This window comes from Urocampus carinirostris, chromosome 11, assembly GCF_059441175.1.
Source record: "Urocampus carinirostris isolate Australia breed hairy pipefish chromosome 11, RoL_Ucar_1.0, whole genome shotgun sequence".
NCBI lineage: Eukaryota > Metazoa > Chordata > Actinopteri > Syngnathiformes > Syngnathidae > Urocampus > Urocampus carinirostris.
In genome coordinates, this window is record NC_142359.1 from 10,526,691 (window position 1) to 10,548,280 (window position 21,590).

Below are 21,590 nucleotides of genomic sequence, written 5' to 3' on the forward strand. Positions count from 1 at the left end.
ATCAGTCATCATGACAAGGACAGTTTTTTTTTTTTCAATTTTTTATTTTTATTTTCTTTTTAACTTTTTCCATCTATACATATCAATGTACAATGCATTTCTACGATTTTGCATCATTCGACGGCTGTACCAGGACATTTACGTTAATGGTTATTTTTGTAAGAACTTGAATTATATTTTGTTACCAACTACCACATTTTAAATAGTAATAACAGTGTAACTCTCAATAGTAATAGTAGTAGAACTAGCATTTTAAAAAGAAACAGTACTGTAGTAATAATATTAATAAAAATAATAATGATAATACGTAATAATGATAATCATCATCATCATGGTTGTAATGTGGCTGCAGTTGGTGGAATGGAGTGTGAGGTATTGGACAGAGTGAATCAAGGAAGCAAGGTTTTTGGGTGTTCTGAGGAGAGTGATGAGTAACAAGAGTATGAGTATGGATGTTAAGAGGGGACTGTATGAGAGTGTGATTGTGCCGACTGTGTTGTATGGTGCAGAGACTTGGGGCCTGAACGCAGGAAATTAAATGTTTTTGATTTGTAGTGTTTGAGGAGTATGTTAGGAGTGACAAGATTGGATAGATTGAGAAATGAACTTGTGAGAAACAAAATTGGAGTAGTAGTGGAACTGAGCAAGCGTGTGGATAAGAGAGTACTCAGTTGGTTTGGACACATGGAGAGGATGGATGAGGAGCAAATGTTAAGGAGGATCTGCAGAGCAGAAGTAAATGGGAGGAGACCAAGAGGAAGGCCACAATTGACGTGGATGGATGGTGTTATGAGTGCACTGCAGGAAGGAGGTCCAATTATAGTGGAAGCTAGAGCTCTTGTTGGTGAAAGGAATGAGTGGAGAGGTGTTGTAAAAGGATAGTGGGAATTTTGGACGCGTTCTAAGGGATGGGCAGGGCACCTGTATGATGCGGCAGGGGTAAACCAGTGAAAGCTGTCGGGCCCTGCTGTCGAAAAGAAGAGTGTGTTGTGTCACCCTGACCCGAGTGACATGGCCGCTTTCTTGTGTCCCGTTTCATCTGGAGGGACGAAAGCTTGATCAACTTGGGTGCCATGGTCAAATCTTTTGTGTTTTTTCGGGTGTTGTTTTCCTTTCTTCTTTTCCTTTTTAGTGTATGTGTTTGTCTTGCTGTCGGTCACACCTCTCGAGGGACATGACCAGAATAGAGAGATAGATAGATCATCGTTGTTATTACTGCATTATTATACTTATTATTATTATTAATAATAATATTAATATAATTATTAATATTATTATTATTTTTTTTATTATTATTATTACGGTCCAATTACATTTTTATATAATGCTGAGTGGATATTTTTTTCTATTTTTCTTTCTTTTGTCAATATGTGGCGCACGTGTATGACGTCATATAATGCGACCGCTGAAGCAAGACATTTACGAATATGAATAGCGGCTGCTAGAATCCTTACCACGTTTACTATTACATGCCCCGTAACGTATTATGTTCATTTTAACTTGTCGAATGTTTATTGGTAATGAATGCGTATTTTTAGATGCTGTGCTATAGCTAAATTGTAAAAGCGACTTGAATTTGATCTCGTGTTTTTGTCGACTTGGTCTCTGGAGGGTAAAGATGGACGAGCCGAAGACAGCTGCGGACGACGGAGGAGGTCCGAGTAAAGAAATAGACAAGAAAAAAAGATCCCGGGTGAAACAGTTGCTCGGTGAAGTGAAAAAGCAAATGGAGTTCTGGTTCGGAGACGCCAATCTCCATAAGGACCGCTTTCTGAAAAAGCTCATCGACTCGTCGGACGATGGCTGTAAGTCAGAAAACAATCGGTGTGTTTGCCGGGCAAGTTTAAAAGATGGCTTTTGTCAATGAATTCTCTTAGATGTCGACATATCCGTTTTGGCAAGCTTCAACCGCATGAAAAAGTTGACTAGTGACACCAAACTGATCGCCAGGGCTCTGAAGAATTCGTCCGTGTTGGAGGTAAATCTCTGCAGAACACTCCCTTGAGCATTTGAATTTAGTATAAAAAAATCGAATCGTCTTTGTTGTTAATAACAACTTGTAAGCTCAAACTTTCTTCATTTTCCTCATGTTGAGTTTTTCCTTGCCCTCATGTTGGTTCCAGATCAGGGGATGGTGTAATAATAGTCTGAAAAAATAGTCTGTGTAATAACCTGTGAAGCCCTTTGAGACTCTTTGTGATTAAGGGCTATACAAATAAAAATGACTTGACTTGACGAGATTAGACGTGGCACTCCAGGATAAACATGTCATTGACTTCAAAGAGAAAAATAAGATGAAAACAGAATGTCAGAATACATGGGCAAATTGTTTAGGTAGTGTTTGGAGGCTGGCATAACAGGAAAGTGCATAAAAAGTATAGTGCAATGAACCAGACCAAACGCACACGTATCACCTACACAGCAACCAAAATCAGCAGCAAACCCATACCCAACTTTCAGATTTAAATAACAATCCACCATCCAATTGGCAAACACAATAGTCCATGATATAACTATCCCGCTACCATCAGGGCGCAGACACAAAACAATAAGATATAGGCGGGTTTGCTTCAGGAAATGCCTGATACTCTCTGCCATTACCTTTCTAAACAACAGGACCTTCCGACCCATTGAATCAGTCTGCCCTCATTGTCTCACAGTCATGTATGTTTTGTCATTCTGCTTATTTTGTCAAGTCATGTTTATTTGTCACACCCTTAATTACAAAAAGTCTCAGAGGGCTGCACAGACCACAGATTATTGCAATCCATAGACCATTATTACATCATCCCCTGATCTAAAACCTACATGAGGGCAAGAAAAAACTCAAAAACCTCAACGTGAGGAAAATTAAGAAAGTTTGAGATCGTGAATTTTAATGTCTGTTGTTTTCTCCTGTTGGAAGTCAATCTTCCTAAGGGGACCAATAAATTAAATCTAAACGTATGCTCTCTATTGTGGCTTGTAGAAGGACACTGCAACTTTGACTAAAACTTGTCAATGTTTTAAGGTGAATTTAGAAGGCGACAAGGTCAGACGCTTGCATCCCATCGGAGATATTCCAGTGGACGTGGACAACCGCACAGTCTACGTGGTAAGCTTTGGTTTATTTTCAAAAACTTCGAGTTATGTTCAAACTAAGGAACAAATTTAACGAGTGCGTTTTGTCACATAGGAACTACTGCCGAAGGATGTGACCCACAGCTGGATCGAGAAGGTCTTCTCCAAATGTGGAAGCGTCGTTTACGCCAGCATCCCCCGATATAAAAGCACAGGCGACCCAAAAGGCTTTGCCTTTGTGGAGTTCCAGAAACCCGAGGAAGCAAGTAAAGCCATTGAGGTCAACATTTTTTCTTTTTTTTTTTTTAAACAAAATAACTGTAATAAGGATAGACTTAAAAACTAGTTTTTCTTCTTTCTCCCAATCCAGATGCTTAATAACCCACCCGAAGATGCTCCCAGGAAGCCCGGAGTTTTTCCCAAGACCTGTATGGGGAAAACTCTCCCATTGGACGCAGAAAATGCACCATCAGGTAGGATTTGACAGCCAGAACGTTTTCCTTATTGGTGCACTTTGAAAAGGTATTTATTTAATTTTGATTCCTTAAATAAAAAATCACACAGACACATTCCATACTATTTTTCTTCTGACAGATACTTGTACTCAATACTTGAGTATTCCTAAATTATCGGTAGTTCTAAAACATTTTATACTGAAAACAAAACAAAATATAAGACTGATACAGTGCTCAATCAAAACTTGAGTGGTAGCATAATTCTGTTACTTTTGATACTAAAATGAAATAAACTTACATGGATTCATATAGTTTCACTTTTCCTGATATCAGTATGAGTACTCTACACTAGAGAAGTCATAGATTACGATAGAGGTAAGACTTTGGATACTAAAACAACTCGCAAAACTAATATGATAGCACCTTTTCCAGACCAATAGAAGTTTTATTTTCATACAAAAAAGAAATTTACGCAGACCAGTGTCTGAAATAACGACTCCCTGGACGCCCGGGAAGTGCATCTTTTGCGTCGGGCGTACAATTTACAAATGTCTCCGCCCGGGTGGCCGATAACTTTTTGAAGAAAAGAAAAAAGAAAGATTTTTTTCAAATCTACCGTTTGCTTCATTCTGATTTTGAAATGTTCGTTCGGTTTGGAAATTCGGGGATTTCGGTTTGTTCGGCAATTTGCATACTCTGCAGCCAATCAGAAGCCTGCATCAAATAACTTTGTGCATCTGGACTTTCCCGAGCGTTACAAGGTAGTGCATTTGCATATAATTTTCCAAAGTAGACCCACAGAGAACACAAGAAAAAATAGATAAGTGAAAAGATTCAAAAGAAGCTAACAAAATTAATGACATTAAAAGCATTGTGGAAAGAGGAGTTCACGTGGATAAATATGAGTTTTGTTTAAATGAAAGGAAATGAAGCATTTGATGTTGGGGGTGGGGTTCTTTAGTTCTTGTACTATTTCATTCAATTTTTCATGCTCCAAGTTTGTGATCTGTTGCCATGAATATGTTTCAGCTGTTGGTGAGGAGGAGGAAAAGAAAAAGCGAAAGAAGAAGAAAAAGAAGCCACTGGCCGAAGAGGCCAAAGTGGCGCCGATGGAAGCCGAGTCGTCGGATCAGGAGCAGAAGCAGCAGAATTCTGACGCCACAAATGAAAAGACGGCGGCACAACCCTCCGATAAAAAGAGACGGCGCTCACTTGTGGCGGATGAAATCGAAGCGCCCTCCAAGATGAGGAAGGTCGAAAATGATGACAAAGACGCATCGGAGATCAATAAAGGTACATTTTATTAAAATAAATACCGTATTTTCCGCACTATAAGGTGCAGCGGATTATAAGGCACACTTATATAATATTAGGCGGATTGGACTATGAGACACGTGGAAATAAAAATGAATACACATATTTGAATTGAAATGGTTAATTTCATAGAAGATAAATTGACATGATGACATCTGGTTTTACCACTAAAACTAATTCATTAATTCATAAATGGTTACTGTGCTGTTCTCACTCCAACTGTATTGCCAGCTAGACAGCTAGTGGATAATGTTAAACATAACTGGACTTATTTTTTTTAATTGCTGTTTATTCGGACAATAGTTCACCTTTAATCTTATAAGGTCGCTGTTAAACTAAATAAAAAGTACAAAAAAGATTTGCAATGAGTGTTCAAAAGTTCTCTTTTGTTTCTCTATAGCAACAATAAACATGTTAACCACAAGAGGGCACTCGAATACAACATACCTCATATCCAAGACACATCAGAATACAGGGCTCACTTTCAAATTTCTGGCCGATTTGGGGTTTTTGGGTGCGCCTTATAGTCCGCAATATACGATAATAATAATGATGAAAAATTGTGACGACGCATGTGCGCACAGCAGATCCCCCCGGGGAAGGCGAGCTCGGAAAAGAAAACCAAGTCTCACTGGTCAAAGCCAAGAGGAAGAGGAAGAAGAAACACAAAGAGAAACTTAAAATCGGTGAAGAGGTCATCCCGCTGCGGGTCTTATCCAAGTAAGGAAAAAAAATCAAGCGCAGGGTGACGGCAGGGGGGAAAATGTTCTTGTCGATGTGCTGCTAGGAAAGCGTGGCTGGAGCTGAAGGCCGAGTACTTGCAACTGCAGAAGCGCAGCATGGCGTCGCTCAAGAAGTCCATGACGGAGCTGAACGGCGAGCAGCCGAGGGACGACCCTCCAAAAAGTAAGTCTGAAATGTAGGGTTGTAACTTATGACAATTTTAATAGTCGACTGGTCACTGACTATTGAAACGATAAGTCGAATGATCGGATAATACATGTTTTTTTCTTAAATTAGCATGAAGTTGAAATATGTGGCAAACAGGGTTGGGTAGGGTTACTTTAACTGGATTACTTTCAATTACTTTTGGATTACTCCAATACCAAATATGCTAATAAATGACAAAAGAAACTAAATATGAATAAAATGATGACTCACAACACGTGGTAAGCTTTCTTTCCTGGCTTTGATCTCTTTGATCTCCGGCAAAACTAACATAAAATGCGACAGAAACAAAATGAAAATAAATCCAAAGCCAACATCATTTTTTCCATTCCATGTATTCCGTTACTCCCCAAGCCTGCACAAAATTTAGTCATTTGATTCATATTTAGTTTCTTTTGTCTTTTCTTAGCATATTTGGTGTTGGAGTAATCCAAAAGTAATTGTAAGTACTCAAGTTAAAGTAACCCTACCCAACCCTGGTGGCAAATGATAATCACAAGGAAAATGGGTACAATAAAAATTTCATCTGTTATTGTACATACTGCTAATTGGTTCAACAATTAAATAAAATGCCATATCTAAAACCATTTAGGCACAATGCTTGGTCAGCAGCGGCATAAATCCATAATATACCTCTGTCCGTATTAGGTACAGGCAAATAAATTATTAAAATCAAGTAAATGTTTGAAATCCAACGGTTTTAACAACTGATGTTTTTCGTTTTTAATGTTACAGCAACTCAAGTTTGTACTTCGGATTGGCATACATTTCATTTCTAAAACGTTTGTCAGGCAAAATTTGGCATAACACCTTTTTTTAAAGCTAAATATGTGCTTATAATATGTACAATGCACGTGCGATCTACATAAAAACTGTATTGGCTTGAATGTTACTTGAATATTAATGAGGCGAGTCAGACTCCATTTGATCAACTGTGTGACTGTTCTCTTTGAATGATGGTGCATTGCCAAGATACTGCCATGATACCTAAGGTTTGCATTGCAAATTTTGCAAGTACCTTAAATTCCGGACTATAGAGCGCACTTGATTTTAAGCCGCACCCACCACATTTTAAGAGGATAACCGCCTTTGTACTTACACAAGCCGCACCTGTATATAAGCCGCGTGCGCCCACGCTAAAACTTGTAACACAATCTCAAAATTAAGCCAAACCCTACTTTAAGTCCCGCGATTTTAACTGAGCATAAAGTACTCAGTTCATCAATCACAGCCGGCAGACTGAAAGGAAAATGATACCGGTAGTTAAGATATGATGCAGACCTGCAGAATCCAGGTCCCGTTAAAAGTAATCCAAGGAAAAAAAGTGTATATTTCCAAAGGTAAGGGTGGGAAAAATATATATCCACTTTTGTCTGCCGCGTCCACAAACAATCACCTTTACCGGTCCCCACTTCCCGTCATCCCCCGCGTCTGTTACGCCCCTTCTTTTTAATTGGTCAGTGCAAGACTTATCAGAATAAGTGTCCAAAATAAATAAATACATATTATACATGGTTACACATATTTACAAAGAAAGACGGTACACCGAGAGAGTTTTCAAAGCTTTAATAATAATATTATAACTATCATCCCAAACCGTTTCTGTGAAGGGTAGCAAAACGCTACTAACAACACGCTCGCAATACAGTTAACGGGTCTGTAAAAAAAATCATACCGTACATGTAGAAATCACGGTCGTCATCAAATTTGTCCTCCTTTAGTATGGGAAAGAGACTTTGTCATATTGACGTCGTCCCACGCTCCCTGGATCAAAAACATAGCGTTATCAACACGCTCGCAAGGTAAAGTGTGTGCAGTAGCTCTGTTTCCTTCTTTATCGGACTGCTCGATTGCGTTTAGCTTGTAAGCTGCGTCATGTGCCTTGAACTCGAGCGCAGCTGGCGGCTGTTAGAAAAATTACATAAATTGGCCGCATCACAGAATAAGCCGCAGGGTTGAACGTTTGGGAAAAAAGTAGCGGCTTATAGTCCGAAATTTACGGTAGTATTTTTATTTGACTTATCCAGTGTAGAGCAAATAAGCCCAGCACAAAATTGTCTTCCGAGTAACTGCATTTCCTTTTGGACAGTTCCCGAACGTACCAATTCACCATAATGAGATCTGAAGACCTGAAGTTTTGAATGTCATTAAAACATCCAAGGCAATGTATTGATAGAATAATGTTCTCACCGAACGTAATGATGTCGATTGAAGGGGCATTCTCAAGTACAGAACATTACGCAAATTTCTCACTTCTTCGGCTTTCTAACAAGTTTAGCAACTTCAAACACTGTTACGCAGTAATATGAGTTTCAGATATCTAAGACCACGCCCATAGAGGCATGATCTGGTCAAGCGTCGCTGGTCCATGTAAAAAGCGGAACCGATCGATGGCTCTTTCTCTTTTCTACTGCCTCGCATGATGGCCGCTTGATTTGGACGTGCAGGCCTTTACTGAGGCCTCGAGTTCAGCATTTGGGCCCGACATTGAGACCAGACGTAGCACTAGACCAAATCTCTCTGCAACAACAAGTATGAGGACCGTTTCAGATATAACACCATGTTTGCTGGTTCTTGGGAATGAGCATTTTTTTCTGTGCAGGGAATCTCCCCAAATCGACTAGCGTCATAGCGGAAATTTTCTTTTTGTGCTAGTAACTTTCAGCGGTCAAAAACTCCCCTAATTTCCGGCGCCTCCCCGCCCCACCTTTTTTTTTTCATTAATTCTCTGTGTTTATAAGTTTTGTGTGTTATTTCCATCGGCCCTGTTCATTAAGTTTTCTTTTCTTGGGATTAGTATTTCATATCGGAACTCAAAGAGCTCAAGTAATAATGTAATTTAATTTTTTATCAGTGTAAGAAATTCTAGCATCCTTCAGATGGATCAAAAGATTTATGGTGGAGCACAAGCATCATCTAGAGCAGGGGTGTCAAACTAATTTTAACTCGGGGGCCACACGATAGAACAAACATTCTGTCGGGGGCCGGACTAGTATAATTAAAGAGAAAGAATGAAATGAAAATGAAATGAAATCTGCATTTATATAGTGCTTTTCAAGTCATGACTTCCCAAAGAAAACGAGATAGAGAAATAAGAGAAAAGGGAGGGAAAAGGAGAGAGGGGGGACAAAGAAAAAAAAGAGAGAGAGAGAGAGAGAGAGAGAGAGCGTGAGAAACAAAAGATAAAAAGTCGTGAAAGAGGGGAAAGAGAAAGGGAGAGGAAGAAATAAATCCAAAGAGAAATAGAAAGACAGAAGGAGATAAAAGAGAAAAGAAAGTGTGAGAGAGAAAGAGAAAAGGAAAAAAGGAAGTTAGAGGAAAAGGGATCAAAAGACACAGAGAGAGAAAGAGACAGAGACCGAGTGGGAGAAAAGGGGTTGAAAAATAAAGAGAGAGAGAGAGAGGGATAAATACAAGTACAGTTTCTTCGTGAGAGGCACCTGGCTTTGGCAACATCAAGTTGACATATTTCAACCTGCAGCTTGTTTTTCTCTTGCGCTTCTCTGAGTGTTGTCTCGCGGGCCGGATTCAATCACTTAGCGAGCCTGATCTGGCCCGCGGGCTGCCTGTTGGACACCTGTGATCTAGAGGCAAACTTGTTGACTTATTGCAGTAAGGAATAGATTCTAATCATGTAAGATGCTTCACTCTATTGGAAAACGTGTCCGTCAACAATGGAATTCATTGTTGTCAATTTCTATTATCGATTTTTGTTGTTACTGCCCTACTGAAATAGATTCAGAACGTAGAGTGCGCACTCTAATCAGAGAGCATTTGTATTTCTCTTTCAAGTGGAGGTGAGCGAAAAGGCGAGCGAAAAGGCGAGCAATCAAGGGCCTCAGTTCACCAGCGGAGTCATCCTTAAGATCACGGACAACAAGGCGCTCCCAGAAAGGAGGGTCATCAAAGTAAAAGCGCCTTCGAACCCTCGTCTTGTGTCGCGTTATGCCAACGCTTTCCTTCCAAACAGGATGCTCTATGCAAGATTTCTCCCGTGGCGTATGTGGATTTGCTGGAGGGCGACGCGGAGGGCTACGTGCGCTTCAAGGGGCCGGAAGACGCGCAGGCCGTCATCGATAACAGTGCCGAGCTGCAGACTGAGCACAGCTGGCAGCTGGAGATCCTTTCAGGTAATGCGCTTCAGTCTTTTGGAAGGTAGAAGAGGTAGGAAAAAACAAAGATCATTATAAGATGGATAGATACTTTATTCATCCCCATTGGGAAATTCATACGTCCAGCAGTATCCTTGTGTTGAAAATAAAATCATAATAAAATAAAAGAAATGGAATACCCAATATAACGTGTTGATATAGAGTATTTAAATAGTGATACATAAAATACACACTGTTATAAAAATAGGGTAATATGCAAATGTCGGATGAGGAGGTGGCTGGGGATAGGGACGTCTGGGCTTTCTTTTTAAGGCTGCTGCCCCCGTACCCGACCTCGGATAAGCGGAAGATAATGGATGGATGGATATGCAAATGTGGGGGTGGGGTTTAACGTGGGATTTTACTCCCCGGGGTGGAGTTAAAGAGCCTCATGGCATGAGTAAGAAACGATCTGTCTGTCCGTAAAACAAGACTGTGACAGCAGTCTGTCGCTGAAGGTGCTCTTCCGTTTGGAGATGATGCTGTGTAGTGGATGTGATGAATTGTCCATGATTGACCGCAGCTTATTCAGTGCTAATCTCTCAGCTACAGTTGTCAGGCTGGACAGCTCTGTGCCCACAACAGAGCCCGCTTTCTTCACCAGTTTAAGACGAGAGGCATCCTTCTTCTTAGCGCTGCCACCCCAACACACTGCCGCATAGAAGAGGGCGCTTGCCACAACAGTCTCATAGAACATTTGCGGGAGCTTTTTGCAGATGTTGAAGGACGCCAACCTTCTAAGGAAGTAGAGTCGGCTTTGTCCTTTCCTCCATAGAGCTTCTGTGTTGGCAGTCCAGTCCAGTTTATTGTCCAGCTGCACACCCAGGTATTTGTAGATCTGGACAAATTCTACACATTCCCATCATGATGGCTTTTTTGCTGTTTTTATTTTGGGTTTTTTTTGGGAGGTGGTGTTATTTCCTAAGGTTTTGTTCCAATTTAGGTTGGGTTAGGTCATATTTGGATTTAAGGGGTTTGTTTTTTTGGGGGTTCTATGTATTTGGGGGTTTGTTTTGCTTTGCGTTGTTTTTTTTGTGCAGGGTTGTTTTTTGATTTGGTCTGATTTTGGTCGTATTTTGATCTGTTCTGTTTTGGGTTGTTTTCTGTTTTGGGTCAGGTTTGTCATTGGGTCTTGGTTCAGGCTGGGTTTGACGTTGGGTTTTGGTTTGGATATTTAGTTTGGTTTTTGATTTGTTTTTGTTTTCATCGTTCTTTTTCGCCTGTGTTTGGGTTTTAGTTTTATGCTGGGTTTGTCATTGGGTTTTAGTTTACTTTTTGGTGGAGGTTATTTGTGTTTTTATTTTTTATTTCATTTTTTTGATTTGGAAATCTTTTTGTGTGTGGATTTGTATTTGTGTGTTTTTTTTAGTTTTTTGAGGTAGTGGTTTGCCTTAGTTGGTTTTGTTTTGTATTGTTTGTTGTATTTCTGGTTTTGGGTTTATTGTTGTACTGTTTTGTGGTAAAGGGGAAGGGGGAGATTTTTGTGTGTGCACATGTGTGCGCGTGTCTCCTTGTCTGTATGTGAAGATTGACAATGTTTAAACAGATAATGGACACGAAGAAAGCATTAGTAATACGTATATGATTTCAGTATACAACACTAATCTCTGGTGTAAGCAACCACTTGCTAATAGGGGCATAAGCATCGGGCACAACTACATGCAGGCAATAATTGGAAACGGAATATGCCAGTTCCAATTTTCTTGCCATGCAAACATGCACCGTAATCTTATTACTGTCTTGTTCCGACTGAGAATGTTTTAATTGTAACAGTTGGGCGAGACGTACATTTAATTTTCCGATTACTCGTGCATGTGAGTATGTGCAGTTTCCCTCATCCGGATAATCATTGTGCCTCTAAGCATTGTGGGACTTGTAGTACAGGGACAATTGATAGACGCAAACTCTGGCTTACTAGCTAAAAAAGCCTAAAGGGGAAAGTGCTACAGTAGTAGACACCTATATATAATGAATGCAACAGTAATCAGCCTTGTAATCGGAATACTGGCAGACGCCATGTATACAGGGTTATTGGTTTGTCTCCAGGCATGTAAACGATTCTTTTGGAATGCTCCAGGAATCTGACTTCTAATCCCGATAAGATCATTTCCCGCGTGCAAACGTAGACATTGACAGCGATCTTTTGGCATGCCGTGCATTCATATGCAGTCAGATACAGTGGCCTATTTGCCCCCCTTGAACTTTGTAAACGGTCTGCATTTATATAGCGCTTTTCAAGTCAATGAAGACCTCCCATAGCGCTTTACAATGTGCTTCACACTTACCCATTCACACAAACTCACACACCAATAGCGGCCATGCAGCCAAGCAAGGTGCCGACCTGCTTATTGGGGGCATTAGGGATTCAGTGTCTTGCCCAAGGACACGTCGACGTATAACACGGAGGAGCCGGGAATCGAACCTGCGATCTCTTGATCTTAAGACAAGCGCTCTACCTCCTGATCTAAAGCCAAAAACTGAGCTAAAACTTTGTGACATTTTGCCACATTTCAAACTTCAAATATCCAGTTATAAAACTGTAATTTCTAGTGAATAATCAACAATAAGTGGGACACAATCATAAAGGCCTCTTGGCTGCATCTCTGATCCGTTTTCTCCTTCTATGAGCTGAAAGTTTTGGGGGACGGCCCAATCTTGGTCGATTTGCAATCGTCTGATACTAATTCCATTTCAATATTATTGCTTGCACAGTGCTCCTTGGAATGTTTAAAGCTTGGAAACTCTTTTTGTATCCAAATCCAGCTTTAAACTTCTCCACAACAGTATCTCGGACCTGCCTGGTGTGTTCCCCGTTCTTCATGATGATCTCTGTGCTTTAAACTGACCTCTGAGACGATCACAGTGCAGGTGCATTAATGCAGAGACTTGATTACACACGGGTGGTTTCCATTTATCATCGTTAGTCATTTAGATTAACATTGAATCATTCAGAGATCCTCACTGAACTTCTGGACAGAGTTTGCTGCACTGAAGTAAAGGGGCTGAATATTTTTGCACTCCCACTTTTTTGTATTTTATTTGTTAAAAAAGTTTAAACTATCCAATGAAGTGTGTTCCACTTTTTGTTGATGCTTCATCAGAAATTACAGTTTTATATCTTGATGTTCGAAGTCTGAAATGTGGCAAAAGGTGGGCCAAATAGTTTCGCAAGCCGCTGTATCTATAATGTCCGAATGTCGTGTATATTTGTGTGGTCAACATGATTTAACGAGATCACACAGAGGCTAAAATTTATCCTGCCTTGCCGAGGATCTGAATAATGTACGACTGGGGTGTCAAGCACATGGATCGTTTTTCGTTGTGAACAGGCGACAACGAGCAAAGGTACTGGCAGAAGATCCTGGTGGACCGTCAGGGCAAACTCAACCGACCCCGGGAAAAGAAGCGCGGCACGGCCAAGGTGAGAAGGGATTTCATGCGACTTGCGATCGACTTTGGGATCCTTTTTTTCCTCAAACGCTTTCTTTTTAGCTCCTGTCTAAAGCGGACAAGATCATCACAGCACGTGCCAAAGAAGCCCACAAACACATTCGCTTTCAAGACGACTAGAAGAAAACGTTTTCTTCATTTTTTTTTTTACTGTTTTTATGTTTGCACTGAGTTTAAGTTGGTCTGTTTTTCTTTTGATGATGTAGATAAAATGATCCTCACCCATTCAGATGTGTCAAGGAAGACTTTTTTGTTTTAACTGAAATTTGGCGGACTCCAATTCAAACATGTTGTTTATAGTTTAACAGGCACTCAAAATAAGGAAAAACACAAATCAATTTTGAGTTTTCCCCGAGAACAAGAGAGAAGTGTACAAAACCCTCGGAATAGCTTGTTTTAAAGGCCCTCTTGTTTCAAAAATCTCCTGGGTTAAAAAAGCAGATCAACCCTAAAGGCTGTGGATATCAAAGAATAGCATCATGATGGGCTTACCTGCATGATAATGGACTGAAATGAACTTCAATGTTGCAAAACGGTGACAATAACGCAAACAGTGTGAAAGTGCTCAAGAACAGTCAAAATGAACCAACCTGACCAGTACAAGCAATCTTCTTTGCAAGCGTTTAATAAACAAAGTAATCTTCTTTGCAATTGTTCATAGCAACCTCTAATTTCAACAAATTTGCAATAAACAAATGAGTTATCACATGACCAGCAAAGTTTTAATGAAAAAAGAAACGTAAAAAATGCAGGTGTGGAAAATATGGCGGAGGTAAATTTCTTTTTTTTTTTTAAGAAAACATTTATTTATAAATATATTATTTTATTATTAAAGACTGCATACCAGAATGCTGAGCTAATTTTAAATTTTATTTCAACAGTTGTATGCGCTATGCATGTCGAGTTTATTTGTGACTCCCTTAATCACAAAGTGTCTCAAAGGGCTGCACAGAACACAAATTATTGCAAACTACAGACTATTATTACACAATCCCCTGATCTAAAACCTACATGAGGGAAAGGAAAAACGGCATGAACTTAAACTTTACTGTTACTCGCAAATTTTAACAAGGTTCTTGACCTCCAAAAAATGTCTCAATCCAAATAAAATATTTGCCTATTTATTCGATCTGGATTAAAAGAAAAAATAGTGGGAGTGATGGATTTCACACCTAGGCCTTCAGATCCAGTCTGAATTAGTGATGTAAAGGAATCAGGTCTATGACACGCCCTTTGGAAGTGAAATTTCCTGCTTTATTTTTTAGGACTCAGGTGGGTGGGAGGTGATTTTGGTTGGCCCCAAAAGCTCCCACGTTTTTTTGGGATGTGACAGTGCTAAGCGTGGTCTGCTCAGGGAGCTGGTAACGTAGACTGTGCGAGAGAGGGAGGGGGAGTACTAAAGGCTGCGCGAGCACGCGGCACGCAAAGCCTGTCTTTGGTAACGAAATATATGTTAAACAAGACTGTAAGATCAGACAGAGAATAAAGGGCCTGACCTGAACGTACCGACCTGGCCCAGAATTCGAGTCGGGCTCGAGCTTAAGATCTTACGTCTTGGCTGAAAGTGGTGGACAAATTCTTTGCCCACTTAATTGAGGTTTTCCCGCTTGCAGAGGCTGGCTCGCTTTAGAGTTATTCGACCTTTCACTGATAAATCAACACAATCTACTGTATTTCCTTGTGCAGCTCTCCAAGTTTGACGGCTGTTGGTGTGATCATATTGGATTACCGCCCTCTAGCCAACCATAATTTGAAACCGGTTTCTCAACGCCGGCTAGAAGGTGTTCAGACGCCAACTCCGAATCTGATTGGCTTAACCAAAAGCTTTCTTGAAGACTGATGTGATGGAACACATCTGTTAGGATTTTTTTTGTGAAGGCTTTAAGTCAAAGGTGTCAAACAGGCGGCCCGCGGACTGGATCAGGCCCGCTAAGGGATTGAATCCGGTCCGAGAGACAATGCTGAGAGAAGCGCAAGAGAAACGAGCTGCAGGTTGAAATATGTCCACTTGATGTTGCCAAAGCCAGGTGCCTCTCACAAAGACGCTGTAGTTGTATTTCTTTCTCTCTCTTTCTTCCCTCTCTCTCTCTTTCTCTTTTTTTTTACTCTGCCTTTTTCTCTTTCTTTGTTCGTCTTTCTCTTTCTCTGTGTCTTTTTACCCAATTTGCTCTCTCTTCCTTCTTTCCTTTTCCCTCTCTTCTCTTCTCTCTTTGAATCCCTCTCTCATGCTCTCCAGTTTTCTCTTTCTCTCCTTTTCTTTTATCTCCTCCTCTCATTCTCTCTATTTCTCTTTGGATTTATTTCTTTATCTTTCTTTACCCCTCTCACTATTTCTCTTGTTTATCTCTTGTTCCTCATGTCCTCTCTCTCTTATTCTCTTTCTTTGTTCCTCCGTCTCTTTCTCTGTGTCATTTTACCCAATTTGCTCTCTCTTCCTTTTTTCCTTTTCTCTCTTTCTCTTTCTTGCTCTTCCCTTTTCTTTTTCTCTCCTCCTTGATCTCCTTCTCTCATTCTTTCTTTCTATTTCTCCATGGATTACTTTCTTTATCGTTCTTTCCCCCTCTCACTATTTCTCTTTTTTATCTCTTGTTTCTCATGTTCTCTCTCTCTCTCCTTTTCCATCCCTCTTGTTCTGTCCCTCTCTTTCTCTCATTTCTTTCTCTCTAATCTACCAGTCCGGCCCCTGAAAGAATAGAATAGAATATGCCTTTATTGTCATTGTTACAACATGGGTTATGCTGCTCTCGTGTGCCAACGCCCCTGAGTTAAAACGAGTTCAACACCCCTGCTTCAGGTAGATTCCCGAGCCTAGCAACAACTAATGGCTGAAATGTGATTGGTTAAATTCTCTAATATGAAAGCACACATTTGGGACGCAGCCCCACAGGAAAAAAAAACGAAAGGAAGATGACAGACATTTTTAAGTAGTCATTGACAAAAGGAAATTAACATAACTAGATCCAGATATCTTTTAGGCCAGCAATAAAGACCTTGTAGACCTTTATGGGCCACCACTGAGAAAAGTTTAAATACATGCCAACCTTTTAACATTTAAAGCAGGAGGTTTTATCGTGTATTCTAATTTAATGCGCCATACACAATCTCCAGAATTACAAAATGAATGTGCGCACGAAGATTCTTGTTTCGAAATTAAGCAGCCGTAGAGTAAAATGTTAGTTTCGAGACAAGATTTGTTACTTAAATTTGCTTTTTTGTTCTGGCCACTGGGTGGCGACAAAGTGGCTCCAATCAATTAATCAACATTAATTGGTATTTGTTGTGCCTCGTTTGGGGGGTAATATTTGTTTGTTTGTTTTTACGTGACACGTGTAAAAATAAATTTTTGGCAGTTGTGAATTAAATGCTCGGTGCACACGCTTTGCTGACTGCCGTCATCCTGTGAGTGACTGCGGGGTGCCACGAGAGTTTGGGGGCGTGTTGCTGCCCTAACGATTGAGAGGGGTGGGGGTCGTGCGTGTCTGCGCGTGGAAAAGCTCCGAATACCCTCACGCCGCCTTCACATTGACGCGGTTCTTCACGCAGACGTGCGCAACAAGTTTTCACGGCGCTGTACGTGAACCCCACGCGAGCGGATGGAGCGAGGAGCACCTTCGGGGAACATGGAGGAGAAAGTGGCCCCGAGGCGTCGGGTAGCCCGCGTCATCCCGTCGTTGTGCTCAGTGGCATCCGTCGCTTTTTGCGTGGTGCTCGGAATTCACGCCGTGGACGTTAGGCGCCGGTTGACGGGTTTGGAGCGTGGGGCGGACGTGTTGACGCGCGCCCCCACGGAAGATCTCGATGCGTTGATTGCGCAGAGAGTCAACGAGATGCTCTCCCAGGTGAGATCGACCTGCACTTTAAAGGTGTTCCCAAATTCTTAAACATGCAAAATGTGAGGAAACAGTACATTTTTTATAATTTGTCTCTATATTTCATGACAATATTCCAATTATTCTCAGAGATAATACATTTTGAAGATGGCATGTCGTGTCCTTGTCATTCCAAACTGTGACGTCATAAGAGGAACACCAACACCCTAGGAAGCCATTCACCATATTGGTTTAAGTCGAGTCGAGTCAAGTCATGTTTATTTGTATAGCCCTTGATGCAAATGCATATCAAACTGGGTTCCCTTTGAGTTAATTCGTGACAAAATTTAGTTCTAGGCTTAAAAAAGATTGGAGACTCCTGCATTAAGTGTTCATTTTATACTCTTTATCTTAAGGTACTCAGTAATAGTGTTGATTTAACACGGCAGTGGCTCAGGAGGTAGAGTACTCGTCTTGGGATCAGTAGATCGCAGTTCGAATCCTGACTCCTCCGTGTTACATGTCGAAGTGTCCTTGGGTAAGACACTGAACCCCTAATATCCCCAATATGCACGGCCGCTATTGGGAAATGTGAAGCACATTGTAAAGTGCTTTGGGAAGTGTTGATTGACCTGAAAAGCGCTATATAAATGCAGATCATTTCATTTCACTTAAAGGGACAGTGTGTTATATTTAGTGTCTATTAGTGGTAAAAATACCTCTTGATTTGAATACTACACAAAAATACCTGAAAAATAATTTTTAAATTTTTACAAAAAAACAGGTCAAGAAATGTGTATTTTTCTTTACATAGTAGAATCCATATCTATCGCCACCATGTTTGTCTGACAACTTGCTGCTATGTTGTGCTCTGTGGCACTTCACGTTGGAAAATACAGTGCCAACCAGAGATCAAATATTACACAGTGGGGCTTTAAAGAGTAAACTTTTAACACTTCACTAGTTTACAGGTTAATTAGTCGAAGAGGTTACAAGTGTTTTAAGATAACTTCTCGTAGTTTTGTGGGTAATTCCAAAGGCGTTGTGTCGCAGGTTGATGAAATGCAAGTAATGGGAGCATGTCAAACATACGGCTCGTAGATGATTTAATCTGGCCCGCCAAGAATTTCTGACTGTGTCAAAAAAAGAAGCGAGTCTCTAACTGATTTCAAAAGTTTTGATTTTCTATAAAAAATGCAAATGAAATACACCCTCTAGCCACTAGAGGGCATACAACTGTAAAATAGCTGATGTCGTGCAGTTCTGAAACTATCAAATTGTAATAATTTTTTATTTATCCCAAACCAGTACAACAATTAAGGCAAATTTAACCTATTTAGGTTGAATTTTGAAGCACAGTACTAAAAACTAAGCTAAATATTTGGAGTTGAAATTATTTTACTGATCTGGCCTGCTTGAGAACAGAAAGCCTAAATCCAGTCCCAGAGAATTAGACATCCCTGCAGTAAAGGTACCACAAAGGGCACCCAGGCAAAAAAATGGCTAACTGGCAAAAAGACACACAGATAGCCACCAACAGAGGCTAACTTAACTCAGCCACAGAAAAACGCGAGGCTAGCCAACCAAAAAGCATGCAGTGAGCAGCCAGCCTAACCAGGAACCAACAACGAAAAGTTGCAACAGCTACGGCGACAAACACGAAGCCAGCCTGGAATAAAGAAACCAAGGAACCCAGCAGAACTAGCTATAACACCAGGCTGGCTTATCAAAAACTTGTAAAGAGCAGCCAGGCTAACGGGAACCAACAACGAAAAGCAGCATCGGCTATGGGCATAACCATTGAGCCAGGCGGAAAATAAACCAAGGACTACTGCAAAACTGGCGTTAACTTCAAGCTACCTGGCCAAACAATAGATGGCGGGCAGCCAACAAGCGTCAACTGGGAGCAAACAGAACAGTAAAGACCTGGACAGCCCGGACACTGAAAGGGGAGCTAGCCGGACGAAATTATACCCAATGTGACACGCGCGGCATAAAAAAACGAATGAAAATCAAATCTCTAAGCAGAAATCAGGGGTGTGTTATCCCTTTTCTTTACAATCGCTGTTCGTTTCAGAACTGGCCTCACATGTTGTATGAATGGGAGTCATAATTTGTAAGTGTTGTCTTCCTTCTATGACGTCACAGCTCTACAGCAAACCGGACACAATACGGAGATTTCTCGGTTTTCGCAGTTAATAGGGACCAGAACCACCTGCGAAAACTGAAAATCCGCGAAGTAGCGTCACATCTTCATAAAACCCCTCCAAGGGCCAAACTTACCTCGGGATTACGTCATTACCGACTGAGAGTAATACGACTGTGACAAAATAACTATGGATCAATAAATAATAACTCTCAACACATAATTGCAGTTGAGTGAATGGTTTTATTGTCTTTATGGTTGGTTGGTTGGATCCCTTAACCACTAGGGTCCTATGGGTACCATTTCCTGTGGTGTGTCTTGGGCAAGTACAGCCTGGTGGTGCCCATCCATCTCCAGGCCAACCTATGTTTCTACCTGGTCCCAAACCGGGTACGTTTCCTGTGTTGGGCGAATGTTTAGGGAAACAAACAAAATTAAAACGAAATTGGAGGACATTCGTCGCAGCTTTAAGTATGAGCGAAGAGCCCCCGCTTACTTCAACAATCACACCCCATCCACCACTGAGTGGTCCGGGCTTTATCACCTCTAAGCGGAAATCATAACGCTTGGACTCTCGCCAAATCGTCATAGACGTTTGATCCCCTCCACCCGTGTGGTTACGGAGCCGAGTGGCTGGCTAGTTCCGGGCTAGCATTCGGTCGTTGGCATAGCAGAGCAGTAGGCTGGACCTGCAGCAAAGCTATTGCTTGCATTCCGAAACTGCCTTAGTCGATTCAATCAGCGCTTTAGAATAGAATAGAACAGAATGTACCTTTTATTGTCATTGTTACAACATTGGTTGAATATATTGAGACAACAAAATTGGACGTGGCACTCCAGGTCCACATTTTACAGTGAGGATGAAGAAAACAAAGAGATAAAGGAACAAAGAAGATGTTTGTACTGTCCTTGTTGCATAGGCTTTGTTTTCCTCCAGAGGGGGGGTTGTATAAGGGGGTGAGAGACAGACAGAGATGGCCAGATCCAACTAGATGTTTGATCTTACTATCTTGCTCAGTCCACGTATTGAGTGAATTTCGGAAGTACAGTCCTTAAGTATGCCTGATTAAAGTCGCCGGCGACGATAAAAGCTCCGTCGGGGTGGGCAAGGTGCTGTTTATTGATAGCAGCGGACAGGAGATTTAGCGCTATGTTAACATTAGCATCCGGTGGAACGTTAGCATCCGGTGGAACGTAAACAGCAACCACAATGACCACAGTTAGCTCTCTCAGTGGAAAGAAGGGTCTGCACGATACTGCTAGAAACTATATCGAGTGAGCAGTGTGTGTCAATGATTCCGCTGTTATTGTAGCGTATAGTCCTCCACCCCTGTTTTTACTAGAGTCTCCGTCTCGTTCGTGCCGGTGAAGCGTGTGTCCTAACTAGTTGGACTGCTGGTGATCAGCATTTGTTTGCGATCTTCCTCAGAGTCAGATTTAATTGATGAATTTATTTTCAAAGTAACAAACCCCTGAAAGCTAACGGCCGTTTTTCTTCCCTTTTAGTTTCAATTCTTAGACATTGATTGCGCATGCCTCGGCTTTTGACTGACAGCATGCAGCAACGTATCATAGTAGTGCACAGACAGTCACACCCACTCTGCTGTCTATTAGAAACGCAATACACAATACAATGATATCAATGACACACTCGAGACAATTCAATTCAATTAAAATCCAGCAAAGGAGTGAACCGCCGATAACCGAAGCGCAAATTTGTAATCGGTTTCTGTATTTTGCGGTATATTTGCGTAAACCTTGTGTGCCTAATTGGAAAAAAAAATGTTTGGGAATACCTTTAACAGCTCCACGCTGACGTTCCCATGTTTTTAACCCCCCTTTCCTTGCAGCGCTCTTACGAGCAATTCGTCAAGATACGAAGCGCCAGGCAAGCGTCACCTGAATGCAACTGTCCTCCAGGTGAGCGCGTGTTTTCGGGACGTGTTGCGTTCAAGGACGCGTGTTTGGCACGTCTTGCTGTGACGAGCGTGCGCAGCTGAGATTGCGGCCTAAACATAGACGTGCTCAGTGGCTTGCACTCTTGCGATGATGTCGTGAAACGTGGATGAGTTTGCTGCCGGTAGATGGAATCATTCTTGATTCCCTGAGTATAGGTTGAACACAGTTCTCAGTTTATTGTAACTCCAGCAGATTCAGATTGACAGCTCAACAGAAGCTATAATACATAGATTTTTGAAACTGAGAACTACTTGTTTATTACTAGCTAAATTTTATATGCATTTCTCTAGTAAAATGT

General features: G+C 41.1%; 2 protein-coding genes across 3 annotated transcripts; both read left to right on the forward strand.

Annotated features, from left to right (window-relative positions):
• The first annotated feature begins 1,378 nt into the window (after positions 1-1,378).
• larp7 (La ribonucleoprotein 7, transcriptional regulator) lies at positions 1,379-13,607 on the forward strand. 2 transcript variants are annotated; one of them, XM_088347088.1, is made up of 12 exons: positions 1,379-1,805; positions 1,878-1,978; positions 3,011-3,094; positions 3,176-3,340; positions 3,431-3,533; positions 4,545-4,808; positions 5,414-5,549; positions 5,617-5,735; positions 9,570-9,685; positions 9,748-9,907; positions 13,258-13,349; positions 13,421-13,607. In XM_088347088.1, exons 1-12 carry the CDS (start codon positions 1,619-1,621, stop codon positions 13,496-13,498), a joined length of 1,605 nt encoding a protein of 534 aa, XP_088203214.1. In that variant the 5' UTR covers positions 1,379-1,618; the 3' UTR covers positions 13,499-13,607. The 2 variants fall into 2 exon arrangements, with proteins under 2 accessions (XP_088203214.1, XP_088203215.1); XM_088347089.1 differs by having other exon boundaries at positions 5,417-5,549.
• Positions 13,608-16,744: 3,137 nt separating this feature from the next.
• On the forward strand, positions 16,745-21,333 carry LOC148356374 (collagen alpha-1(XXV) chain-like). The gene is made up of 2 exons (XM_088347384.1): positions 16,745-17,217; positions 21,184-21,333. The coding sequence occupies exons 1-2, from the start codon at positions 16,972-16,974 to the stop codon at positions 21,331-21,333; spliced, it is 396 nt and encodes a 131-aa protein (XP_088203510.1). The 5' UTR covers positions 16,745-16,971.
• Positions 21,334-21,590: the final 257 nt, after the last annotated feature.

What these genes read in the sequence shown, in the direction of transcription:
- larp7 (XM_088347088.1), top strand. Translation starts at nt 1,619, where the DNA reads ATGGACGAGCCGAAGACAGCTGCGGACGACGGAGGAGGTCCGAGTAAA. An exon ending in ACAACCGCACAGTCTACGTG is followed by an intron (nt 3,095 to 3,175) that starts GTAAGCTTTGGT and finishes TTTGTCACATAG; the next exon opens with GAACTACTGCCGAAGGATGT. An exon ending in CAGAAAGGAGGGTCATCAAA is followed by an intron (nt 9,686 to 9,747) that starts GTAAAAGCGCCT and finishes CCTTCCAAACAG; the next exon opens with GATGCTCTATGCAAGATTTC.
- LOC148356374 (XM_088347384.1), top strand. Translation starts at nt 16,972, where the DNA reads ATGGAGCGAGGAGCACCTTCGGGGAACATGGAGGAGAAAGTGGCCCCG. An exon ending in TCAACGAGATGCTCTCCCAG is followed by an intron (nt 17,218 to 21,183) that starts GTGAGATCGACC and finishes CTTTCCTTGCAG; the next exon opens with CGCTCTTACGAGCAATTCGT.